This window comes from Caretta caretta, chromosome 16 (genome assembly GCF_965140235.1).
Source record: "Caretta caretta isolate rCarCar2 chromosome 16, rCarCar1.hap1, whole genome shotgun sequence".
NCBI lineage: Eukaryota > Metazoa > Chordata > Testudines > Cheloniidae > Caretta > Caretta caretta.
The window spans coordinates 4,843,952-4,861,319 of record NC_134221.1 but is presented as its reverse complement, the minus strand read 5'-3'; the positions used below and the strand labels follow the sequence as shown (position 1 = coordinate 4,861,319).

Sequence of the window (17,368 nt, the reverse complement as noted above, 5' to 3'; positions counted from 1 at the left end):
CAGCTTTTTGCAAGCAGGCAGGCTGGTCAGCTGAGATGGGCGTTCTCTGCCCCCCTGCCTTCCACCTTCTCCTTTTATTATATTTCTCCCCCTAAGCATTACACACTGCTACACAAAGGAATGTGTGACGTTAATTCATATACTTAGTTACCATCCCCTATCTACTACAATCCTGGTTCTCAGGCCTTGAGCCCAGGCTAAGAAAACCTCCCACAGTTGCTGTCCAAACAATCAAGTTCTCATGGTTCATGTCTAGCCCTTGTCCTTGGATAGAGCAATGTGTGCATTGCTTCTAGGAAACAGTCAGGGTGTGCCCCGCCTGCTTCCAGGTGGAATAGCTAAACATTAACCCTTCATCTCCCCGTTTTTTATTTATTGATATTTGGCCATCTCATGGTAGCCGTCAATTTGTTTTGTCATGCTATTTAACTCCCAGACAGACAAGGACATAACCTGGGGAGCTTTCCAGGGCAAAATTTTACAAAATCTTAACAAGGAAAGAATACATTGTACACAGCAGCAGCAAAAAATAAGCCCAATGATTACAAACACAAAATAACCAAAAGCTCAACATCTGCAATATAATCATCTAAAAGGGGTACACTTCTTTTAGGAAATAGCAGGCACAAAAGGCACACAATCATCACAGAATTAGCAGTGATTTGGGCGAGAATCGCCACAAACAAAGTCTCAGGAGTCTCTGGCTGTTGATCTGCTGCCAGTCTTCGTTGAGCCGCGGCGACCAATGCTTTTACTGCTCCCCATGTCACGGGCTGGCTTGGGACGCTACGCCTCCTCCGTTTCCGTCCCATCGTTGTCGACTCGGGGGGCAACGCGGTCTCCTCCAAGGTCAGCTGAAACTCCGGTATGGGATTCGACAGTCCCTGGTGCCATGCCATGTTGTTTAAGTGCCGGTCGCACACACCGAGCTGGAACCCACAACGGTCCTGCAGGGAGAGACACAGCAGCATATCCCCGACCCCAAGTGATTAGAGGTACTGGGCCCAGCCACTGTGGATCGGGCAGCTGACAGTAATAGACACGTGGTCTTTCCAGTACCTCAGATTTGTGAAAATGCCGATCCGCAGGGGTCTGCTGATCTGCATTCAGTGTTAAATTATTTAAAGTAAACAAGAGGATATGCATTTGTTGTTAAATGTCTCCTAAGGTTCGGAGACGCAGCTCCCCTTGTTTTAATTGTTTATCTAGCAAGGTTTTGAGTGTGCGATTGGCACATTCAACAATGGCTTGGCCCGTGAAATTATAAGGGATTCCGTGTGTAAGACGGACGTCCCAGCGGGCACAAAAGGTGGAGAGGGCTGCAGAGCAGTAGGCTGGGGCATATCTGTTTTAATTTGGCAGGGGCGACCCATAACAAAAAGGCAGGCCAGCAAATGGTGAATAACTTTGTTAGTGGCTTCCCCACGTTGTGGGGAAGCCCAAAAAAAACTTAAATAAATATCAACGGAAACATGTAAAAACAAATAGGGGCGGAATTGTGGCACATGAGTAACATCCATCTGCCACAGCTGATTTGCTGCGGTACCTCGGGGGTTAACGGCATAAGAAAAAGTAGGAGCAGCAGCAGCACAGTGGGAGCAGGAACGAACAATGGAACGTGCATGATCAGCAGGAATGTGAAACTGCCGGGCCAAAACAGAGGCAGACTGATGAAAAAAGGCATGGCTTTCAATGGGGTCAGAAAAAAGGGAATTTACCTGACCACGCAACGCGCGACCGGCGCATGCATTGCCCTCAGTGAGTGGCCCAGGCAGAGGGGAATGACTGCAAATATGAGCAACAAAATAAGGGAAATGACAAGTGGCAAAAAGGTGCTGCAAAAACAAAAACAGGCGAAGGAGGTCTGCATCAACCTGAGGGGTAATGAGGGCAAGGGGTAAATGATCAATTACCTAATAAACATAATAGGTATCCACAATTAAATTAAAGGGACAATCAGCAAAAGGTTGAAAGGCCAAAATAACAGCAGCTAATTCTGAGGGCAAAGGGGGATGGTAAAAAAAAACAATCTTTTAAATCTAACACACAAAGTTGATCGGTTTGAGGAATTAAATTTGGATTTGGCAAGCCAAATTGCAAGGGGCCCATAGGTTGGATGCGTTTATTTATTTCCCTTAAATCATGTAACAGTCGCCAAGCACCCGATTTTTTCTTAATAACAAACACCGGGGTGTTCCAGGGACTAGTGGAGCTCTCCAGTCGCTGTGCTTGCAAATGCTGCTGCACAAGCGAATGAAGTGCTTTTAGCTTTTTTAGAGGGAGGGGTCACTGATCAATCCATACGGGCTCTAAGGATTGCCATACCAAGGGTAAGGCGGAGGGCACGGTGGGTGAGGGAGGGTTTTGGGCCATCAGATGTTAATATCGAGGGTGGTGTCTAACTTTGTAAGTAAATCACGGCCCCAAATATTGAGGTGGACAGGGAGCACAAAAGGGCGGATAGTAGCAAGGGTACGGCCTCCCGGTTTAGAGACCGTGACCCAAGACAAACTTTGGCGCCCGGGTTTACTACCCCCGATCCCCCACAATTCTTTAGAAGGAACCGTAGGCCAACTAACTGGCCACTCCAGATCACGAATCACCATAACGTCAGCTCCAGTGTCCACCAGCCCTGTAAAAGGAACATCATCTAAGAGAAGTGTTAACTGAGGCTTCGAGGGGCGGACTGACATTGTCAGAGCAACAAGTGGAGAAGACGCGCTGTGAGACGGCGAGTGAGACAACGTCGATCCAAAGCCGCCTCCGCCCCGAGTTCGATCCTCGGCAGCTGGCACCTGATAGGGGACTAAAATCAATTGTGCAATTGACCGTCCACGCGGGAGCGACTGTGGAAGATGAGTCCACACCTGAACCTTAATAATGCCAGTGTAATCAGCATCAATGACCCCTGGAATGACAAAAAAGCCCTGTTTCCCAGCATGTGAGCGAGGGAGAACAAGACCTACAAAGCCGGCAGGGAGAGGTCCCGTCACCTGTGTAGGTATGGCACAGACCTCCCCTGGCAGCCGAAAGTCAGTGTCCTCCTGCATGATCAAATCAAGCCCTGCACTTCCAGCAGTCGCCGCCCTCATAGAGTCTACGGATTCCAAGGCAGAGGAGCGATTGCCTGAGTAGGAAACACCCCCGTTTGGCCCTGGGTTCGGGGGGGACCCGTCGCGCGGTTTCCCGACCCGCTACGACACTGATTAGCCCAGTGATAACCTTTCCCACACTTGAGGCACTTCTTTGAGGGTCGGGCTGGTGCCTTAGATGAGCGGCACTCCCGCTGAAAATGACCCTCCTTACCACAGCGGTAACAACGCTTCCCCTCCTTCCCAGTTTTTCTGAGGGCGGCAGCCAGAACTCCAGCCTTGTGGGCTTGTGTGCCAATGTTCTGGCACGCCCGCAGCATGTCTGAGAGCTCTAAAATACCAGAGGCTTGTGCTGCCTGGAGAGCACGGCGGCTATCCTCGTTTGCATTTTCAACTGCCAATTTTAACAGGAGCTCGTGAGCTGCCTCAGTGTTATCCACCTGCCGGAGGATAGCCTCATGCAATCTGTTGGTAAAATCCAAAAAGGACTCTGAGGCACCCTGACGGATACTGACAAAGCTTTTGGTAGGCTTGCCTGAATCCGGGACCTTCTTGAAAGCATGCTGGGCACAGGTGGAAATAATGGGGAAGACGGCCTGAGGGAGTTGAGACTGCATCTGAATAGTAGCAAACGGGCCCTCCCCTACCAATTGCTCATAAATGATACCGTGCGCTGCATGTACCTGAGCTTGGCGTTCTGCCATCTGCCGATACTCACTAAGCCAAATAACATACTGACTAGGTGATAACATCATGCGCAGCAGCGTTTTCCAATCCTCAGGGATTAGGGAGTACCCAGTACCTATCCCTTCAACGAGACCACGCACAAAGGTGCTAGTCAGGCCAAACTCACGAATTGCTTTCCTCACCTCTCTAACCACCGAGTATGACAAAGTGGTCCAGGTGCCCACGGGGTTGCCCTGGTCATCATTCTGCCAGGTCACCGGGCAAACTGAGACCAGATCAGCCAGCTCCTCCGCTGTAAGATCTGATCGAGCTTTCGCCGCGTGAACCATTTGTTGCACCAGCGAAAGCTTCTGAGCAGATGCAGATGACCCTCCGGGGGGCCCCACGGGGGGAGGGTGATCACACACCGGCTCCGGTGGGGAAGGCCAGGGAGGCGGTGGTAATAGAGGCACTGGGGGCGAAGCAGGGGGAGGGATGGCTGCAGGAGCGAACGGGGGCGGCGGGATCGGCAGCCCCTCTGTTGGTGCTGGAGAGGGCCTTTCCGAGGCGACACGCTGTGTCGCATCGCCAGGAGGGGGGATGGCTGCAGGAGCAGACGGGGGTGGTGAGATCACCAGCCTCGCGAGGGAGGGCCTGTCGGAGGCGACACGCTGTACCACATCGCGGCAGAGGTGCCGGGCATGTAAAGCCTGCACGGGCGCCCGAGGCTCTTTGTGCAATGTCTGGCCCAATCCTTCCCAGTCTGCTAGCTTAAGGCTTCCGGCTTCAGGATACCACGGGCACTTGGCACACACCTCCTGTAGCAGGAGAGTAAGTGCTCGAGCTGGGCAGTCATGCTGAGCCTTACGCAGCAAATACTGCAGCTCATTGCGGTGTTGCACTTGCAAAGCAGAGAGGGAGCTTCCCATACTTACCACAATGAAAAATACTCACCGGGATCCACGAAGCGGATGAGTGACGCGTCTGAAACCCTTGCCGGGCGAGGTGAGTGCTGAGGGCCCCACGTTGGGCGCCAGTTGTGGCGGTTCAGTGATGAGACAGAACACAGCTTTTTGCAAGCAGGCAGGCTGGTCAGCTGAGATGGGCGTTCTCTGCCCCCCCGCCTTCCACCTTCTCCTTTTATTATATTTCTCCCCCTAAGCATTACACACTGCTACACAAAGGAATGTGTGACGTTAATTCATATACTTAGTTACCATCCCCTATCTACTACAATCCTGGTTCTCAGGCCTTGAGCCCAGGCTAAGAAAACCTCCCACAGTTGCTGTCCAAACAATCAAGTTCTCCTGGTTCATGTCTAGCCCTTGTCCTTGGATAGAGCAATGTGTGCATTGCTTCTAGGAAACAGTCAGGGTGTGCCCCGCCTGTTTCCAGGTGGAATAGCTAAACATTAACCCTTCAACCCTGGGTTTACTTACAGCCAGTTTCTACAGGATGAAGAGCATGAGCGTGTCCTGCAGAAACTGGGGGTGTCTGGGGCCAGCATAAGATAAAACAAAGCCACTTGCAAAAACCACAAATGGGTCTTGTTAAAACCTGCTGTTCGTGCTGTGCTGGGTGGGCCGAGAGGCTCTGACAAAGTGCGCCGGGCCCTTCTGAGCACATGGCTGTACTGCATAAACCCAGGCTTTGTTAAAGCTGCTGGATGAGATCCTGCTGTGGGGAGGATCCATCCTCTGCTCACTTGCCTGCCTATTCCCAGAATGCCCTCCCTGCTGGTGTCCTGTGCGGGAGGGCAGCGGGGGGGCGGGCTGGGGTTGTGTGGGAGGGCGTTGTGCATGGCTGTGCAGGGCTGGAGCTGTGTGGGGCTGTGCAGGGGGTCAGTATGTGGATCTGGCTGGGGGGGGTAGTGTGTGGGGCTGGGACTGTGGGGGGGGGCCTGGCTGGGGATGGTGTGCGGGGCTCAGACTGTGGGGGTGGGTCTGGCCGTGTGGAGGGCTGTAGCTGTGCGGGGGGCAGTGTGTGGAGGGCAGTGTGTAGGACTGGGGCTGTGCGGTGTGGTCTGGCTATGAGAGAGGGGATCCGGTGGATAGGACTGTGGCTGTGTGTGGGGGGGGTGGTGTGTGGGTCTGGGGCTGTGCAGGGGTGTGGGGCGGTGGGCGCTGTGCACTGTCTTGTGTAGTTTGCCGGTGGCTGTTGAAGGTTGTTGGCCCTAACCATGTGTCCATGTTTGTTGTGCATGCAGGCGCAGCTGATCCAGGAGCTGCTGGTGGTATTTGTGTGTGCAACCACCGGCCAAGGGGACCCGCCTGACAACATGAAGGTAGGACGTGCCATTGGCCACGACTCTTCTTTTTGGTGATTGTTTCTACCCCCGGTTTGACTCCTGTGACTGTGTTTCTGCGAGAACCGATTGTTTCCTAAACAGGCAGGCGGCAGCAGGTGGCGCCGGCCTGCAGCGATTTGGGGAGGGCAGGGCGGATGTGAAGGGAGTAGTGGAGGAGTTACGGGGACCAGGAGGGGAGCCAGTGATGGGGATCATGGGGCTACAGATGCCCCCCAGTCCCTGTACTCGGAGCTGCTTTGTCCTTTATCCTGTGGATGTGCCCTCCCATTGAGGGCAGAACCTTGGGGTCCTCATGTGACAATAGTCCTCTCCCAGCCTTTCTTTTGGGAGGCTTCGGGGCTGAGAAGCGTCCGCTACTTCTGCTGGGACATGAATGTGGAAGGGGGTGCGATCTCAGCAGCTTGCTGAGTGATGATGGCCTGGGTTTGTCCTGCTGTCATGGCCAGGCAGGGCTTGCCTTGTGCTTGCCGAGTGCTCCCTGCCAACTGACACCATGGCAAGGCCGGCTGTTGCTTGTTTCCTAGTGTCAGTTTGCTGGATAAACCAGAGAACTCATCATATTCTGCATCTCCAAGGACTCCGCTGAACTGATCGCCCAGCTGAGAGAGACCCCAGTTGATCACGGCCCCGCCCCAGCTGGATTGGGCCCTCAGGGCAGTGCGGGGCAGGAGGGCAGAGCAGCCTGTGGGAAGGGTGCATGTTGGAGCCATGCGATACTTGACTGTGTTTGCTTGTAGAATTTCTGGCGGTTTATCTTCCGAAAGAACCTGCCCCCTGCCTCCCTTTGCCAGATGGACTATGCCGTGCTGGGCCTCGGAGACTCCTCCTATCCCAAGTGAGTGGCTTGTCCCACGGCCCCTTTGCTGTATTACACACTGAGTTCCCATCCAGGCCTGCTGAAAGGTGTTGATCATTCCCTTCCCAGCACTGAGTGCTTTGGGGTGAGGAGAGCTGTTCTGAGACCCTTCGTGTAAATCAACCGGTGATGCTTTAAAAAACGTCTTATTAGAAAAGCTCAGAGTCACTAGCGGGTCGCACGCTTTGCTGGGTCTGTAGGACACCGAGGAGAGGGCAGCCTGTGTCGGGCAAGTGATGTGCCCGGAGAGAGGGCAGCCCGTGCTGTGGGGGGGACAAATGGTGCACCTGAGGAGAAAGCAGCCTGTGCTGTGTGTCAGCTGCACAGCACACCCAGGGAGAGGGCAGCCCATGCCATGCTTCCCTTCTAATTCCCAGCAGCAGAGGTGTGGCTGGAGCCCAGAGGCTCTCTCCTGCAGGACCTGTGTGCAGGCAGGAGAAATGTGGGGAAGGAGCTGTGCATGGGAGCGAGAGCCTGTTTTCTGTGCATTCAAAGGCTGATCGGAGGGTGGGAGATTCTTTTGTATTGACATTAAAAAAATCCTTGAAAACCAGCCAGCCCCTCCCTGGGAGCAAGTCAGATCCTGGGGACGTGCTGCGCACCGGTCCGTCCCCCTCGACTGGGGGAATTCAGTCAGTCGTGTCGGCTCGGCAACAGGTCAGAAACGTGGATGTGGGGCCGAGCAACCAGGGCCATGGGCTATCAGGTTTGTGGGGGGGCTGGGGCAGGAACCAGCCCCACTGCTTCGCTGCCCCAGCAGCAGTGGGATTGCGGGCTCCCAATGGTAAAGCCCCCCCCCACTGTGTCTGTGTCTCTGATTCTTCTTGGCCCAGGTTTAATTTTGTTGCGAAGAAGCTGCACAAGCGGCTGCAGCAACTCGGGGCCAGCCCCATCCTGCCAGTAGCCTTGGGAGACGACCAGCATGACTTGGGGTAAGCTCACTGCCTGGGGGAGGGGCTGCTGTAAGGATCCCCCCTGTGGCTTTGGTCCTCCAGCTGGTGCTGGCTGTGAGTGCTGCAGCCCCAGCTCAGCCTGTAGGGCAAGGCAGCACGCTCTGATTTCCCAGGGCTGGCTCACACCCTGCAACAGCTCTGCTCCTGCCCCTGAAATCTGACTAGCTGCACTCTCTGCTGGTCCAGGCCTGGGTCCTCCCCACAGCTCTGCTTAGTTACCTGTATTCCGCTGCTGTTCATCCCCTCCTGCTCTCCACACACACCTCAGTCCTTTCCTGCAAACCCTGGCTTTCCAGGCCTGGCTGCCTGTTCCCCTCAGTCTCTGCTAATGCTCTGCACACCTGGCCTGCAGCCCATCCCCTCAGTTCTAATCCTGGGTCCCCCCGTTCCGTCCCACCTCGCACTGCTGGTTTTCCCATTCCTGACCTGCAGCCCCACCAACTCTTCCAGTCCTGGCCAGACTGCCCCCTTATCCCAGCCAGTCTTGTGGTTTTGTCACACTGGCAGGCTGAAACCTGCTGCACTGATTTTCACCCATGATAGAAGCCAGTTCACGCTGAAGTAAAATCTCACCCTCATGTTCTAACTGGGTCGGCTGTCCTGTCCAGAGGGCACTGATTACTCAAGTGTGCCTACCGAGCATGGGCAGCTGCCGAGACCCTCTACAGAATGTGCACCTAACCCACTGCAGAGCTATCGCCAGGTAACCCAGAGCTCTTGGCCCACGGGAAAGAGCCCCTGCAGCCTTGGTGTTACACCCAGGCTCATTGCATGGGCATGTGTCATTGCTTCAGGGAGCTCATGGGAGGCCGCTGCACTTGGGTCTGAAGAGTCTCCTCTCTGAACTCAGGGCCTGGTTTGAGAGTCCTCCCTAGAATGCTGTCACTGTTCCAGTCTGCCCGTGTGACCCCCTCCCACAGGGACCGGCTAGGCAGCACCTACCTGTCAGGCATCTGTATTGTCACCTCTGCCTACTGCTGCTCCTCCAAGTGGACTACGCGGAGGGCCCAGCCTGGTGACCAGCCCTCCATGCAGGGAGAAGTGAACTGATGTTCAGCGCCAGCGGGGACATCCAAGTTACGTAGCTTCACTGCCACGTGCCATTCCTCGGGCAGTCCCTGTTCAGCTGGGTTGTGGGGGCTGGGAGCAGGCGGCTCGCATCTCTCTGATGCCCCCTCTGGCTGACTGAAGGAACCCCGCTTGCCCCACTGGGGCAGCGTTGTAGGAAGGAGGTTTCTGAAGTTTGGGAGTCACAGGGAAGCAGCAGGACAGGGTCCCAGCAGTCCCCCAGCCCAATGATGCAAGCCCTGCTGAAGTTTGTATTTATCTCCTGCAGGTTGGATGCAGTGGTTGATCCCTGGCTTCTGGACTTGTGGGGAAGGATCCTACCCTTGTACCCTCTGCCTCCTGGCCTTGGCATTATCGGCCCTGATGTCCTGTGAGTACCAAGGGTGGGCGCAGACCATCTACTGCCTTCCAGCCACTGCTGGCTAGGGGAAAGCTGATTGGTTGCACATGGTGCCTTGAATTGCTGCTTTCCCAGGCTGGTCCCTGTGGGCACAGAGCTCTGCCCTGTGTGCTTGGTAGGAAGCTTTCTGCCCTGGTTGCCAGAGTCCCAGACACACCCTGGACGGAGGAGCCTTGCTTCAACCCGTCCAGCACACAGTAGAGAACAAAGGTGTCAGGCTATCTGGAGTGGCTCAGGGACATGAGTACCAATCTCAGGGCAGACTGTCAAGGAGCAGGGCCCACCCCCCCAAACTGGTTGTGAGTTCTATACAGAGATTTCACCAACCAAATGTCAAGTGTGAACTCCTCAGGCACCACAGCAGCCTTAGCATGGAGTCACAGACAGTCCCCTCAGATACTCCAGTCTGTCTTGCCACCCGCGCAAGCCTGCCTTTTTGATAAATGGTCCCTTACACCAAAAATCACAACAATATTCAGGTTAGTCCCAGTCCCAAAGGGCCAGTCACTTACCCAGGTCAATTGCACCTTTAGATCCTGCACCAAAGACAACACTTGTTGCCAATCTTACAATAAATTACAGTGGAACCCCATTTATCCGATCTCATTGGGACCGGTACCAGATTGGATAATCAAAAATTCAGATAACCAGCCTTGCCGCCTGGGGCTGACAGCCTAAGCCCCACCGCCCGGTTTGGTTAATACGGAGAGCTGGATAATGGAGGCTCAGATAAGTGAGGTTCTACTGTACCTAAAGGCTTATTAACTATTAAGAAAAAGGAATGAGAGCGTTATTTACAAGGTTAAAGCAGGTAAATGTGCACACACAAATGAGTTACAGTCTTACGTCTACAGCACAAAATTATTTCGAAATTATTCGAATTTTTGGAAGTGATTTTATACATTCGGTCTTGTGTGTCCCCACTAAAGCGCGTTAATTCGGTGGAGTGCGTCCACAGTACCGAGGCTAGCATCAAATGTCAGAGCAGTGCACTGTGGGTAGTTATCCCACAGTTCCTGCAGTTCTCGCCGCCCACTGGAATTCTGGGTTAAGCTCCCAGCGAACGATGGGGCAGAAACATTCTTGTGGGTGTTTCTGGGTGTGTGTTGTCAGTCGCTCCTCCCTCTGTGAAAGCTACGGCAGATAATCGTTTCGCTTCTTTTTGGCGTGCAGACGCCATACTGCTTTTAGCAGATGGTGCAGTACGGTGCACCGCTTCTCTCCTGGTACTATGAATCCACCTCACATTTCTTCTCGTCTTTCTACGTAATCTCTGTAAGTATCTGCTCTTTCTCTACCTCATCAACTGCTTCCAACTCTGCTTGGCCATCGTGAACCGAGCAGCACGGCTTTCGCCGCCGACTCTGCTCTCCCGCTCTTACCACGCTACCGAGCTTCTCCATGTTGTCTGTCCTGGGCTCCCGCCTCCGTGAAAGCCACAGAAGACAACCATTTCCTGCCTCTTTTCGGTTATCGTGAACCAAACAGCAACTCTTCTGCTGCCACTCTGCTCTCCTACGTTTCGCGCCCTTTTTCCAGGATTACCCGTGCAGGCGCCATAGCGCGGCAAGCATGGAGCCCGCTCAGATCTCCACTGCAGTTTTGACCATTGTAAATACCTCGTGCATTATCCAGCAGCATGTGCAGTACCTGCAAAACCGGGTGAGGAAGCGACAACAGCGTGATTACTATACTGATAAGGACATGAACACAGACGTTTCTAGAAGCATGGCATGTGGTGATTGGGAGATCATGGTGGCGTTGGGCCAGGTTCATGCCGTGGAATGCTGATTCTGGGCCCGGGAAACAATCATAGTGTTGCAGGTATGGGATGATTCCCAGTGGCTGCAAAGCTTTCGTATGCATAGGGCCACTTTCATGGAACTTTGTGACTTGCTATCCCCTGCCCTGAAGCGCAAAGACACCAAAATGAGAGGAGCCCTCACAGTTGAGAAGCAAGTGGCCATAGCCCTGTGGAAGCTTGCAATGCCTGACAGCTACCGGTCAGTCGGGAATCAGTTTGGAGTGTGCAAATCTACTGTGGGGGCTGCTGTGCTGCAAGTAGCCAACGCAATCATTGACCAGCTGCTATCAAGGGTAGTGACTTTTGGAAATGTGCAGACCATTGTGGATGGCTTTACTGCGCTGGCGTTCCCTAACTGCGACGGGATGATACACGGAACTCATATCCCTATCTTGGCCCCGGAACACCGGGGCGACCAGTACGTAAACCACAAGGGGTACTTTTCCATGGTGCTTCAAGCACTGGTGGATCTCAAGGGACATTTCACTGACATCAGTGTGGGATGGCCTGGAAAGATGCATGACACTCACATCTTCAGGAACTCTGGTCTGTTTGAACAGCTGCAGGAAGGGACTTACTTCCCAGACCAGAAAATTACTGTTGGGGATGTTGAAATACCTATAGTTATCCTCCGGGACCCAGCCTACCCGTTAATGCCATGGCTCATGAAGCCGTACGCATGCACCCTGGACAGTAGTAAGGAGCAGTTCAGCTATAGGCTGAGCAAGTGCAGAATGGTGGTAGAATGTGCTTTTGGACGTTTGAAAGCGCGCTGGCGCAATTTACTCAGTTAGATCTCAGCGCAACCAATATTCCAGTTGTAATTGCTGCTTGTTGTGTGCTCCACAATATCTGTGAGAGTAAGGGGGAGATGTTTATGGTGGGTGGGAGGTTGAGGCAACTTGCCTGGAGGCCAGTTTTGCACAGCCAAACAACAGGGCAATTAGAAGAACGCAGCAGGGCGCGCTGCGCATCAGAGAATCTTTGAAAGCCAGTTCCATGACTGGCCAGGGTATGGTCTGACAGTTGTGTTTGTTTCTCTTGAAATTACCCGCCCCCTATATATATGAAAGGAAATAAAGTCACAGTTGTTTAAAAAACGTTCTTTATTATTTGTTTCACAACATATTGAGAGAAATCAGAAGGTAGACCGGGGGAGTGGGGGGTATTGGGTTAAGGAGGTGGAAGAGGAGGGAAGGACAAGTCCAGAAACCAAATCAAAATTTCGGATATGCCAGCTTTCTGCTGCTTTTGTGCAATCCTCTGGGGTTGAGTATATGGGTCCCCGCAGCCTTTCTCCCCCCGCCCCCCGTGTTCTTGGGCGTCTGGGTGTGGAGGCTATGGAACTTGGGGAGGAGGGAGGGCGTTTATACAGGGGCTGCAGCGGCAGTCTGTGGTCTTGCTGCCTTTTCCGCATTAGATCCACCATACAGCGGAGCATGTCAGTTTGCTCCCCCATGAGCTTGACCATACCATCCTGCCTGCTCTCATCGCACGCGTCCCTCCTCTCTTCATGTTAATTTAACGCTTTATGCGACTCCGCAATTATTTTCCTCCATGCATTCAACTGGGCCCTATCAGTGTGGGAGGACTGCATTTGCTTGGCGAACATGTTGTCCCAAGTCTGTTTTTTCCACCTTCTAATCTGGACCAGCCTCTGGGACGGAGTAGATAGGGGCCGCGTTGAAACATTTGCACCTGCGGAAGGAGAAAAAGGGAGGGTAATATTTTAAAAGATACATTTTAGAAACAAAGGGGACACTCTTTCTCAGTGAAACAGGCAATTCATAGTACACAGCACATGTTCTTTCTGTACAAGGTCACATTTTGCCTCTTACACTGAAGTGCCTGCCACTTTGGTGTGAGTAAGCCATCGCACGCAGCCGGGCAACAGAATTCAGCTTGCAGGCAGCCATGGTAAGCCCCAGGGGCATGCGGGGTTCTGCTTCTTCCGCATTCATTTCAATGCTTTCAAACTGCTGGGGCCCCCTTTCCCATAGCGAGCAATGCCTGGTGGGTTTGCCATATAAAAGGAGGGCCTACAGGCTCTCTAGTATGATTGCTTCATACAACATCCCCCACCCCACCCCCCGCACCCACCACATGGCTTTGATGAGGCTCTGAGCAGGGATGAACCCTTTAAACTAAACGGGAACAGCCCAGCACGGCTGGGTTTTCCCCCCACCCCCCACCGTGTGGCTCCGATCAGGCTCTGACTCACCAGAAATGCCTTCTCCAGGGTCATGGTCCGGGAGCATGCCTTGGGAGTGGGGGAGGCTATTGGCTCCAGCATTAAGAATAGTTCCTGGCTAGGGGGGAAAACAGATTCCCCACTTGCCGCCTGTGCACTGCCCTCCTCCTCCTCTTCGTCTTCCAATAACTCATCCTCCTCACTCCATGCAACTCCCCCCTTGCAGGTGTCCACAGACAGTGGTGGGGTACTGGTGGCGTCACCCCCCATAATTGCATGCAGCTCACGGTAGAAGCGGCATGTATGGGGCTGTGATCCAGAGCGCCCGTTCGCCTCCCTGGCTTTTTTGTATGCTTGCCTCAGCTCCTTGATTTTTGTACGACACTGCTCTGTGTCCCTGGAGTAGCCCCTTTCTGTCATGGCCCTGGAGACTTTAATGTACGTATTTGCGTTTCTTTTTTTGGAACGTAGTTCTGCCATAACAGATTCGTCTCCCCAACATGTGATGAGATCCAGTACCTCCCGTTCAGACCATGCTGGAGCTCGTCTGCGAATCCGGGACTGCGTGGTCTCTTGTGATGGTGGACTGTGCTGATGGTCACCTGTGCTGATGGTGACCAAACAGGAAAAGAAATTCAGAAGTTCCCGGGGCTTTTACTGCCTACCTGGCTAGTGCATCGGAGTTGAGAGTGTTGTCCAGAGAGGTCACAAGGGAGCATTCTGGGATAGCTCCCAGAGGCCAATAACGTTGAATTGCATCCACAGTACCTGTAACCCAGAACTGCAATCTCGATTTTAGCGCTACTCCACTTGCCGAGGTGGAGTACAGAAATCGGATTAAAGAGCCCTTTAAATCGGAAAAAACGGTTTGGTTGTGTGGACGGAATCTGTTTTATTTCGAATTAAGTCGACTAATTCCGAAATAAGCATGTACTGTAGACCAGGCCTTAGGTTCCAACGGGTAATAGAAGCTGCTGGATACCCAAACTCTATATGTCCTCTAGGGCTAACCCACGCCAAGCACTGGGGATCCCTTGCTTATGCTTAGAAATCTTTCCCTCTCCACGTCCAGTAGCACAGAGACCCAGTTTCTTCTTATCAAGGATTTTTATTCCCTTATCCCAGAGTTCAGGCTAATGGGATGAGTCCTTGTGCGCATCTCCTCTTCATGAGTGTGGGGGGAGCAATCACCAAAGTCTTTGTCCTCTGAGGTTTCACAATGGCTCATGTGGGCCATCTTGTGAGCCAGAATAACTAGGAAGGCTGTAGGAAGCCAGCCTTTACATTAATTAATGCTTCTTTGCTGTTTGGTGAGCTACACAGTCCCACAGGTTTACACTGCAAACTCTTAATATAACCTCATACCATGGGGTACAGGTGTTAAGTGAGCTCAATACACACAGCATCCTACAAGCATTTCATAAAGTCTGGTTCTGTGGGTCTCATCCTTGCCCCGGGGACCCTCCCACAGGGAACTGGGGCTCAGCTTGGTAGTCTCCCCTTCCCCGGTACTGCACAGAGGCCTGGCTGGGGATGTATGCAGGGGAAGAGGGCTCAGGCAGCCTGGGGCTGTGTTACTGTTCCATGGGACCCTGACTTCTGCCCCAGAAGAGGGGCTATGGGATACTGTGCAGTCAACCACCTGCCATGCTGCATTTCTACCATGGGTTGTGTTCCCAGCCCAGGAGTCCTGCTCTCTGGTGTGGGAACACTGGGGCACCAGCAGGGGAGTCCCACTACTTCCACGGTTGGGGCCTTCTGGATGCCAGTCCATTCTCCTTTAGCTCTGGAAGGGAGAGCTTCCTCTGCTGTCCCATGTGGGAAAGGTTCCATGGTGGATTCTGCACCACTCTCTGTGTTCCGGGGTGGGCTTTTGCTGCAGGCATTTTCCTGCTGTCTAGTCCATGTGTCAGCAGCCTGGGAGTGGCTCCGCAGGGGTTCTGTGCACCTCGTCCGCACACCTCACGTCCGTGGCGTGCTTGGAAACCTTGCAGATTTACTGTGGCCTCTCTGGGACCATCTGATGCTGGAGCCCGGCTCTGGCTGCCCCAGAATGCATTTGGCCTTGGTTCCTCCCTGTGGAGAATCTGGCTGCGGGGGTTCCACTTGGCAGACTGGCTGGGTTTTGCTCTCTTTTTGCATGGTTGCGGGTCTAGGGTCCCGTTTGCCCTCAGTCTGTGCTCATACTGCAGAGCTAGCCTGGCTCCTGTCAGCGGTTTGGGGCACATTTGAATCCCTCTGAGTTTGGGAGTAGCCTGCAGATGGTACCCAGGCAATGCTCCGGGCTTTGGGGGTGACTGGTGCTAACCATTCCTGGCCCAGAGAGGTCATGCAATGGAGCTGACTGTGCCACATTGTTCTTCCCTGCAGTTTACCCTCCAAGTTCACTCTGCATTTTCTGGAGGAGCACTCCAGTGGCTGCGATGGGGGCCAGTCCCGGCAGGAGGCAGCCAGGCAGGCCCCCTCAGAGCTTCGCCCCTTTGCTGCCCAGATGGTGTCCAACCAGAGGGTCACGGCGGAATCACACTTCCAGGACGTCCGGCTCATTGAGTTTGATGTCACAGGCTCTGGGATTGAGTGAGTCACCCCTAGGCCCACTGGGTTTCTATTGTACGCGTGGAACGGGAGCTGCCCTGGCCCCTCCTTGTGCTCACAGTGACTCCAGACCAGAGGTGGGCAAGCTACGGCCCATGGGACCGTCCTGCCCGGCCCTTGAGCTCCTGGCCGGGGAGGCTGCCCCTGGCCCCTCCCCTGCTGTCCCCCCTCCCCCGCAGCCACACCACATGGGCAGCGCGGCTGGCTCCATCAGGGCAGTGAGGCTGCGAGCTCCTGCCGCTCTGAGCGGCATGGTAAGGGGGGGGGGTGGCATGTGCGTGTAGCAGCGAAGTTGAGTAGGGGGTCCCGGGGGGCAGTCGGGACAGGGAGCAGGGGGCTGTTGGATGGGGCGGAGGTTCTGGGGTGGGGCGGTCAGGGGATGGGGGGGTTGGATAGGGCATGGGAGTCCCGGGAGGCCTCTCAGGGGGCGGGGGTGTAGATAGGGGTTGTGGGGGCAGTCCGGGGACAGGGAGCGGGGGGGGGTTGGATAGGGGGTGGGGTCCCAGGGGGCCTCTCAGGGGCAGGGGTGTGGATAGGGGTCAGGGGGACAGGGAACAGGGGGGTTGGATAGGTGTGGGAGGCCCAGGGGGCCTGTCAGGGGACAGGGTGTGGATAGGGGTCGGGGCAGTCAGGGGACAGGGAGCAGGGAGGTTGGATGGGGGTGGAGTCCTGGGGGGCTGTTAGGGGCAGGGGATGCCAGGAGGGGGCGGTCAGGGGACAAGGAGCGAGGTGGGGGGGTTGGATGGGTCGGAGGTTCTGAGGTGGGGGGGAAGTGGATGGGGGCGGGGGCCAGGCTGTTTGGGGGGCACAGCCTTCCCTACCCAGCCCTCCATACAGTTTCACACCCCAGTGTGGCCCCCGTGCTCAAGACAGAGCAGGAGCTGCTGCTGCTCTTTGGAAGGTGTTTTTCTGTGGCAGTGACCCCGTGACCTCAGCCACCCCCTGTCCCTGCTGGATCACTGCCCTGAAGAAGGGGGTTTCCTTTCTCCAGGGGGCTTTTGCTGGCCGGAGCAGAGACTCATTCAGTGGGTTTATCAGTCTGCGCAGGGCCATCAGTCTTTGGCTTTCTGCACCTCTCCTCATTGTCCTGTTGTCAGTCCTCCACCTGCGCAATGGTGGGCCCCACCGCTCTGGTTCGCTGCCACTGTACAGCTCTTTGAGTGATGCCCCAGGCAGGCGCTGCTCGGGAGGGGAGCTGACCTGATCCCACAGGAAGGGATGGCTGTGTTTGCCAGGCCGCGCAGGCTCCATTTCCCGCTCCCTGGCCACTCCTCTCCAGGTTTCTGTAAGGATGCTGGGCCCCGTGGTTTAATCGGCCCCAGTGGTGCCTGCTCTCCAGCCGTGTAACCCCTGCTGGGCTGGCTCCCTACTCAGCAGAGCTGGTGGAAAGCTGGGCTGTATTTTGGCCCTAACTGGGGATTGGGACGGCACTGCC

The 17,368-nt window shown here is 54.6% G+C and overlaps 2 protein-coding genes across 5 annotated transcripts in view; one reads left to right on the top strand and one right to left on the bottom strand.

Moving 5' to 3' along the window:
- NDOR1 (NADPH dependent diflavin oxidoreductase 1) overlaps positions 1-17,368 on the top strand; it is a 53,184-nt gene that overhangs the window by 12,718 nt on the left and 23,098 nt on the right. For all 3 annotated transcript variants that reach the window (XM_048822668.2, XM_048822667.2, XM_048822670.2), the window contains exons 3-7: positions 5,965-6,042; positions 6,804-6,901; positions 7,756-7,854; positions 9,212-9,313; positions 15,709-15,915. In XM_048822668.2, the coding sequence (XP_048678625.1) occupies positions 5,965-6,042; positions 6,804-6,901; positions 7,756-7,854; positions 9,212-9,313; positions 15,709-15,915 (584 nt within the window). The remainder of the gene's footprint in view (positions 1-5,964; positions 6,043-6,803; positions 6,902-7,755; positions 7,855-9,211; positions 9,314-15,708; positions 15,916-17,368) is intronic.
- On the bottom strand, positions 5-4,700 carry LOC142069453 (uncharacterized). Of its 2 annotated transcripts, none has more exons than XM_075120580.1 (2): positions 3,776-4,700; positions 5-947 (listed from the first exon to the last, which is right to left on the bottom strand). In XM_075120580.1, the coding sequence occupies exons 1-2, from the start codon at positions 4,685-4,687 to the stop codon at positions 543-545; spliced, it is 1,317 nt and encodes a 438-aa protein (XP_074976681.1). In that variant the 5' UTR covers positions 4,688-4,700; the 3' UTR covers positions 5-542. The 2 variants fall into 2 exon arrangements, with proteins under 2 accessions (XP_074976681.1, XP_074976682.1); XM_075120581.1 differs by having other exon boundaries at positions 3,962-4,700.